This window comes from Ranitomeya imitator, chromosome 4 (assembly GCF_032444005.1).
Source record: "Ranitomeya imitator isolate aRanImi1 chromosome 4, aRanImi1.pri, whole genome shotgun sequence".
Taxonomy (NCBI): Eukaryota; Metazoa; Chordata; class Amphibia; order Anura; family Dendrobatidae; genus Ranitomeya; species Ranitomeya imitator.
The window spans coordinates 201,805,794-201,815,176 of NC_091285.1; the positions used below are offsets into that span (position 1 = coordinate 201,805,794).

The window sequence follows — 9,383 nt, forward strand, 5'->3', positions numbered from 1 at the left end:
AGCCCAACAAAAACGGCCCCCACAGACCCCTACTACTACATAACACACTACCGAATGTGCCCGGACACAGTACATATACGTACACTATAGGATCCATCTCAATGGAAAGATCAGGGTGGCCACAGATTGGCACCGAGATGGTCGGCAGACTACAGGCTGTCATTTATGGGACCCTGAAGAACATCTGTTCACTGGAATCTGAAAGTCACAGGGACTCTGAAATCCTTTCTGGACATTACGAGTTACATACACGGCCATTGTTGGGGCCGTATCACATAGATCCTGAGTACTATGGCTATAGGGTGTCAGTGTATACTTCAGATTTTACTATATAGAAGAGCACAATAAGGGTCCGCTCCATGGGACTGTACTGCAGCATAGCTCCGAGCACACAGGCCTGCGGACCCTTATGGTGGGAACCCTACTGCTTGCAAGGAGAATTAAACTGCTTTCCCATGCCTGAAAGGACAATGTTGTGGCTGCCATTTCCACTAGTGACTGTGCAGACTTGGGAGGACACTGACCTGCTGAGACTTGTGAGTGCCGAGGTGGCAGTGACACATAATCAGGTGACAATGGGGAAGACAAACACTGGGAACGCTGCACTCAGCTCTGCTACATTGTATGTTTGGATAACACCAAAAAAGCTGCCAGATTGTATACTGCTACTTTTGCACGCTATCTGGCAGCTTTTTTGCACTATATACACTTTTATTGACGGTAATTTATTTAGGATATATATTCTGTGGACTTGTGATTTAATCCCACTTGGGGAAAATACAAGTGGTGTGGCCTCCCCTGATTAGTATATGGTTTTATGTTTTTTGCAGCCTCTGACATTACAATTGTATACTTTTGTATTTGTTTAATTGTCTATTTAATAAAAGAATTTTTATGGTACTTATACTCTCTTTTTGGTGTTATTCATGGCTAATGACAGTTAAATGTATATTGTATATATTTTTGGGTAGCACTTGGTGCCTTCATATACATTGTATGTCTACCTTGTATTGTTCATGCTGGCACTGCCATTATTGAGTATACACAGACATGGCATTGCCATTATCTACTATATAATTGTCTAACGGTCACTTCCGTCTTTCTGTCTGTCTGTCACGGATATTCATTGGTCGCGGCCTCTGTCTGTCAAGGAAATCCAAGTTGCTGATTGGTCGTGGGTGTTTTGCGACAGGCACAGTCCGGAAGAAAATGGCAGCTCCTTACTCCCTGCAGTCACTGCCCGGCGCCCGCATACTCCTCTCCAGCCACCGCTAACACAGGGTTAATGCCGGTGGTAACAGACCGCGTTTGCCGCGGGTAATGCACTCCGTTACCGCCGCCATTAACCCTGTGTGTCCCCAACTTTTTACTATTGATGCTGCCTATGCTGCATCAATAGTAAAAAATGTAATGTTAAAAATAATTTAAAAAAAAACAAAAAACCTGCTATACTCACCCTCCGTTGTCCGCAGAGCCGGCCGCCATCTTCCGTTCCTAGGATGCATTGCGAAATTACCCATAAGACTTAGCAGCCTTGCGAGACCCCTAAGTCATCTGGGTAATTTCACAATGCATCCTAGGAACGGAAGATGGCGGCAGCCGCGCGCTACAAGGGCCCTCGGATCCGAAGGCGAGTATGTTTATTTTTTAACCTGTGACATACGTGGCTGGGCAATATACTACGTGGGCTGGGCAATATACTGAGTGGGCTGGGCAATATACTGAGTGGGCTGGGCAATATACTATGTGGACATGCATATTCTAGAATACCCGATGCGTTAGAATCGGGCCACCATCTAGTAGAATATATACAGGGGTTGAACAAAATAATGGAAACACCTAACGTTTTGGCATCATAATCTATGAACATGTGATAAACATGCAAACCGTGACATATGGTAATGTTTTGTAGTTGATTATTTGTGATATGTGTATGTAAATTAACTGTTTGTTTTGCATAATTGTAAGAACATTGATGAGAACCTGATACCAATGGCAGACTTCTCGGATTTTCAAAGAGGTCAAATTGTTGGTGCTCGTATGGCAAGCGCTAGTGTAACAGAAAGTGCCCGAATGCTTGGCGTGTCAAGAGGTACTGTCTCCAAAGTAATGACTGTGTTTGAAAGAGAAGGCGTCCGCAGCAAAGCACAGGTCTGGCCGAAAGTCAAAGTTGACTGAGAGATCGTTGGGACTCAAAAGCGAATTGTGACAGAGGATCGCAAGACCACGGCTCCGAAAATCAATGCTGAGCCCAATGAACACCTACAGAACCCAGTTTCCACAAAAACTGTTAGTCGGGAGCTGCACAAATCTGGATTCCACTGAAAAGCTGCAATTAGAAAACCGCTGCTCTCAATGACAAATGTTTCCAAGCATTTAGGGTGGTGTAGAAACCTCCAGAATTGGTCCTCGAGCAGTGGAAACATGTGATATTCTCAGACGAATCATCATTTACCCTATTTCCGACCTCCAGCTGGCTGTACGTTTGGAGACAGCTGAAAGAAGCATTCCATCCAGACTGCCTTCTCCCAACCTTAAAACATGGTGGAGGTTCTGTGATGATCTGGGGTGCTATTTCGTGGAGATCCGCCGGGCCAATGATACCCTTCATGGAAGAATTAACAGCCGAGATTATTAAGGGTACCGTCACACAGTGGCACTTTGATCGCTAGGACGGCACGATCCGTGACGTTCCAGCGATATCGTTACGATCTCGCTGTGTCTGACACGCTACTGCGATCAGGGACCCCGCTGAGAATCGTACGTCGTAGCAGATCGTCTGAAACTTTATTTGGTCGCTGGCTCTCCCGCTGACATCGCTGAATTGGCGTGTGTGACGCCGATTCAGCGATGTCTTCACTGGTAACCAGGGTAAACATCGGGTTACTAAGCGCAGGGCCGCGCTTAGTAACCCGATGTTTACCCTGGTTACCAGCGTAAACGTTAAAAAAACAAACACTACATACTTACCTTCAGCTATCTGTCCCCGGCGCTGTGCTTCTCTGCACTCCTCCTGCATCCTGTGTCAGCGCCGGCCAGCCGGAAAGCAGAGCGGTGACGTCACCGCTCTGCTTTCCGGCTGACCGGCTCTGACAGTGCAGAGGAAAGCAGAGCGCCGGAGGACAGAGAGCTGAAGGTAAGTATGTAGTGTTTGTTTTTTTAACGTTTACGCTGGTAACCAGGGTAAACATCGGGTTACTAAGCGCGGCCCTGCGCTTAGTAACCCGATGTTTACCCTGGTTACCGGGGACCTCGGGATCGTTGGTCGCTGGAGAGCTGTCTGTGTGACAGCTCTCCAGCGACCAAACAGCGACGCTGCAGCGATCGACATCGTTGTCGTATCGCTACAGCGTCGTTTCAGTGTGACGGTACCCTTAGGCATTTTGGGCGACCAAGTGCATCCAATGGTTCAAGCACTGTTCCCGGAGGGGAATGCCATCTTTCAGGATGATAATGCACCAATTCATACAGCTAGAATCGTTAAAGCATGGCACGAGGAACATTCTAATGAAGTTGAGCATCTCATCTGGCCCCCACAATCCCCAGACCTCAACATTATTGAGCATTTATGGTTAATTTTAGAGATTCAAGTTAGACGTCGATTTCCGCCGATATCGTCGCTCGAAGAGCTGGAGGGTGTTTTAACTGCAGAATGGGCTAAAATTCCTTTGGAAACAATTCACACCTTGTATGAATCCATACCTCGGAGAATTGAGGCTGTAATCGCCGCAAAAGGTGGACCTACACCATATTAAACTAACTTTTGTTGATGTTTCCAGGTCTTTCCATTATTTGGTCCAACCCCTGTATGTACACACAGACCTTGCACTATTAGGGTATGTTTCCACCTTCAGGAAACACTGCGTTTTTGACGCTGCGTTGAGCCACAGCGTCAAAAACGCAGCGTCCAGATGTTTCAGCATAGTGGAGGTGATTTCATGAAATCCCGTCTCCACTATGCATTAAAAGACGCATGCGGCAGACCTGCGAAACCGGTTTTTACGTACCGGTAATAGGATTTTACGGAGCCACGACAGCACCCCTACGAGAGAGGGGATCCGCCCACCTTCCGGACAGGAACCTACAGGATTTAAAGGGGCGGTCCCCCTCATCATTCCAGTTTGTGTTTCACAGTAAAAGGAACACCGCCATTGAGTTAGTACATAAACATATATACTTAAACATTACTAAATACCATCACCTTCTAAAGAGTGATTTTTTAACAAGCACACTTCCCAAAGGGTGCAGAAACCAGTGATTAACTACGGGGGGGAATGTGCGGGTGCTGTCGTGGCTCCGTAAAATCCTATTACCGGTACGTAAAAACCGGTTTTCCTATCGCCACGACAGCACCCCTACGAGAGATTTTCAAAGATCAATCACCTGGGAGGGACTACAGCACTAAGTACTGTACGGCCATTATAGAGTATATACACAGCCCTGGCACTGCCATTATAGAGTATATACACAGCCCTGGCACTGCCATTATAGAGTATATACACAGCCCTGGCACTGCCATTATAGAGTATATACACAGCCCTGGCACTGCCATTATAGAGTATATACACAGCCCTGGCACTGCCATTATAGTGTATATACACAGCCCTGGCACTGCCATTATAGAGTATATACACAGCCCTGGCACTGCCATTATAGAGTATATACACAGCCCTGGCACTGCCATTATAGAGTATATACACAGCCCTGGCACTGCCATTATAGTGTATATACACAGCCCTGGCACTGCCATTATAGAGTATATACACAGCCCTGGCACTGCCATTATAGTGCATATACACAGCCCTGGCACTGCCATTATAGAGTATATACACAGCCCTGGCACTGCCATTATAGAGTATATACACAGCCCTGGCACTGCCATTATAGAGTATATACACAGCCCTGGCACTGCCATTATAGTGTATATACACAGCCCTGGCACTGCCATTATAGAGTATATACACAGCCCTGGCACTGCCATTATAGAGTATATACACAGCCCTGGCACTGCCATTATAGAGTATATACACAGCCCTGGCACTGCCATTATAGTGTATATACACAGCCCTGGCACTGCCATTATAGAGTATATACACAGCCCTGGCACTGCCATTATAGTGCATATACACAGCCCTGGCACTGCCAGTATACAGTATACACAGCCCTGGCACTGCCAGTATAGAGTATGCACAGCCCTGGCACTGCCAGTATAGAGTATGCACAGCCCTGGCTCTGCCAGTATAGAGTATGCACAGCCCTGGCACTGCCAGTATAGAGTATGCACAGCCCTGGCACTGCCAGTATAGAGTATGCACAGCCCTGGCACTGCCAGTATAGAGTATGCACAGCCCTGGCACTGCCAGTATAGAGTATGCACAGCCCTGGCACTGCCAGTATAGAGTATGCACAGCCCTGGCACTGCCAGTATAGAGTATGCACAGCCCTGGCACTGTCAGCATAGAGTATGTACAGCCCTGGCACTGCCAGCATACAGTATACACAGCCCTGGCACTGCCAGTATACAGTATACACAGCCCTGGCACTGCCAGTATACAGTATACACAGCCCTGGCACTGACAGTATAGAATATACACAGCCCTGGCACTGCCAGTATACAGTATACACAGCCCTGGCACTGCCAGTATAGAATATACACAGCCCTGGCACTGCCAGCATAGAGTATGTACAGCCCTGGCACTGCCAGCATACAGTATACACAGCCCTGGCACTGCCAGTATACAGTATACACAGCCCTGGCACTGACAGTATAGAATATACACAGCCCTGGCATTGCCAGTATACAGTATACACAGCCCTGGCACTGCCAGCATAGAGTATGCACAGCCCTGGCACTGCCAGCATAGAGTATGCACAGCCCTGGCACTGCCAGCATAGAGTATGCACAGCCCTGGCACTGCCAGCATAGAGTATACACAGCCCTGGCACTGCCAGTATACAGTATACACAGCCCTGGCACTGCCAGCATAGAGTATACACAGCCCTGGCACTGCCAGTATACAGTATACACAGCCCTGGCACTGCCAGTATACAGTATACACAGCCCTGGCACTGCCAGTATACACTATACACAGCCCTGGCACTGCCAGTATACACTATACACAGCCCTGGCACTGACAGTATAGAATATACACAGCCCTGGCACTGACAGTATAGAATATACACAGCCCTGGCACTGCCAGTATACAGTATACACAGCCCTGGCACTGACAGTATAGAATATACACAGCCCTGGCACTGCCAGTATACAGTATACACAGCCCTGGCACTGACAGTATAGAGTATGCACAGCCCTGGCACTGACAGTATAGAATATACACAGCCCTGGCACTGCCAGTATACAGTACACACAGCCCTGGCACTGCCAGTATAGAGTATGCACAGCCCTGGCACTGCCAGTATAGAGTATGCACAGCCCTGGCTCTGCCAGTATAGAGTATGCACAGCCCTGGCACTGCCAGTATAGAGTATGCACTGCCAGTATAGAGTATGCACAGCCCTGGCACTGCCAGTATAGAGTATACACAGCCCTGGCACTGCCAGTATACACAGCCCTGGCACTGCCAGCATAGAGTATACACAGCCCTGGCACTGCCAGTATACAGTATACACAGCCCTGGCACTGCCAGTATACAGTATACACAGCCCTGGCACTGCCAGTATACACTATACACAGCCCTGGCACTGCCAGTATACACTATACACAGCCCTGGCACTGCCAGTATACAGTATACACAGCCCTGGCACTGCCAGTATACACTATACACAGCCCTGGCACTGCCAGTATACAGTATACATAGCCCTGGCACTGACAGTATAGAATATACACAGCCCTGGCACTGCCAGTATACAGTATACACAGCCCTGGCACTGACAGTATAGAATATACACAGCCCTGGCACTGACAGTATAGAGTATGCACAGCCCTGGCACTGACAGTATAGAATATACACAGCCCTGGCACTGCCAGTATACAGTACACACAGCCCTGGCACTGCCAGTATAGAGTATGCACAGCCCTGGCACTGCCAGTATAGAGTATGCACAGCCCTGGCTCTGCCAGTATAGAGTATGCACAGCCCTGGCACTGCCAGTATAGAGTATGCACAGCCCTGGCACTGCCAGTATAGAGTATGCACTGCCAGTATAGAGTATGCACAGCCCTGGCACTGCCAGTATACAGTATACACAGCCCTGGCACTGCCAGTATACACTATACACAGCCCTGGCACTGCCAGTATACACTATACACAGCCCTGGCACTGCCAGTATACACTATACACAGCCCTGGCACTGCCAGTATACAGTATACACAGCCCTGGCACTGCCAGTATACACTATACACAGCCCTGGCACTGCCAGTATACACTATACACAGCCCTGGCACTGCCAGTATACAGTATACATAGCCCTGGCACTGACAGTATAGAATATACACAGCCCTGGCACTGCCAGTATACAGTATACACAGCCCTGGCACTGACAGTATAGAATATACACAGCCCTGGCACTGACAGTATAGAGTATGCACAGCCCTGGCACTGACAGTATAGAATATACACAGCCCTGGCACTGCCAGTATACAGTACACACAGCCCTGGCACTGCCAGTATAGAGTATGCACAGCCCTGGCACTGCCAGTATAGAGTATGCACAGCCCTGGCTCTGCCAGTATAGAGTATGCACAGCCCTGGCTCTGCCAGTATAGAGTATGCACAGCCCTGGCACTGCCAGTATAGAGTATGCACTGCCAGTATAGAGTATGCACAGCCCTGGCACTGCCAGTATACAGTATACACAGCCCTGGCACTGCCAGTATACACTATACACAGCCCTGGCACTGCCAGTATACACTATACACAGCCCTGGCACTGCCAGTATACACTATACACAGCCCTGGCACTGCCAGTATACAGTATACATAGCCCTGGCACTGACAGTATAGAATATACACAGCCCTGGCACTGCCAGTATACAGTATACACAGCCCTGGCACTGACAGTATAGAATATACACAGCCCTGGCACTGACAGTATAGAGTATGCACAGCCCTGGCACTGACAGTATAGAATATACACAGCCCTGGCACTGACAGTATACAGTACACACAGCCCTGGCACTGCCAGTATAGAGTATGCACAGCCCTGGCTCTGCCAGTATAGAGTATGCACAGCCCTGGCTCTGCCAGTATAGAGTATGCACAGCCCTGGCACTGCCAGTATAGAGTATGCACAGCCCTGGCACTGCCAGTATACAGTATACACAGCCCTGGCTCTGCCAGTATAGAGTATGCACAGCCCTGGCACTGACAGTATAGAATATACACAGCCCTGGCACTGCCAGTATACAGTATCCCTGGCACTGCCCCAAGCCCTGTACCCCACCTGCCATCTTCCTACCTCCTCGGTGGCAGTAGGGCAATAGAAGACCACAATGAGGGTAGTGAGAACATTCATGACCAGCCCGACCAAGGTGATAGTGTTGGGTGCCAGCCATAGGGGCACCTTCTCCACCAGCCAGTTCCAGTAGACCTGCATGAGGGGCTCCAGCAGGGAGCGACCGGCCACGCTGTACTTGTGCTCCTCCAGCCGCTTCAGCTGCAGGGCCGTGAGCGGCTCCGGTAAGCACAGGACACCGGCCATCCTCTGCTGCCTGCGGTCCGGTGTCGCTTCCTGCTCGCAGACGTACGCGCTTCCCTTCCCTGCGGGCTCAGGGGCCGGAGCCGAGCGATCGTCTCGGGAATGGAGCAGCAGCTCCTGTGCGGCGTGATGTCACGGGATCAGCTGGAGCCTCCCACCGCCGCGCTGGGCTCATAACAGGAAGCTCGGTGCACGTGTGCGGGACCTCCGGGCTGCGCGGTGCGGCCGGGTGACGTGGAACTGACAGGCTTTCTGTGGGGCTGCATGGTGCAGCCGGGCGACATGGGACTGACGGGCTGTCTGTAGGGCTGCGCGGTGCAGCCGGGTGACGTGGGACTGACGGGCTTTCTGTGGGGCTGCATGGTGCAGCCGGGCGACATGGGACTGACGGGCTGTCTGTGGGGCTGCGCGGTGCAGCCGGGTGACGTGGGACTGACGGGCTGTCTGTGGGGCTGCGCGGTGCAGCCGGGTGACGTGGGACTGACGGGCTGTCTGTGGGGCTGCATGGTGCGGCCGGGTGACGTGGGACTGACGGGCTTTCTGTAGGGCTGCGCGGTGCGGCCGGGTGACGTGGGACTGACGGGCTTTCTGTGGGGCTGCGCGGTGCGGCCGGGTGACGTGGGACTGACAGGCTTTCTGTGGGGCTGCATGGTGCAGCCGGGTGACGTGGGACTGACGGGCTTTCTGTGGGGCTGCGCGGTGCAGCCGGGTGACGTGGGACTGACG

General features: G+C 50.6%; 1 protein-coding gene across 1 annotated transcript in view; it reads right to left on the bottom strand.

Annotated features, from left to right (window-relative positions):
* The window catches only part of CHPT1 (choline phosphotransferase 1), a 91,269-nt gene extending 82,250 nt beyond the window's left edge, over positions 1–9,019 (bottom strand). Inside the window, exon 1 of the mRNA XM_069764279.1 lies at positions 8,418–9,019. Within this exon, the coding sequence (XP_069620380.1) occupies positions 8,418–8,660 (243 nt within the window). The 5' untranslated portion in view covers positions 8,661–9,019. The remainder of the gene's footprint in view (positions 1–8,417) is intronic.
* Between the last annotated feature and the right edge of the window lie 364 nt (positions 9,020–9,383).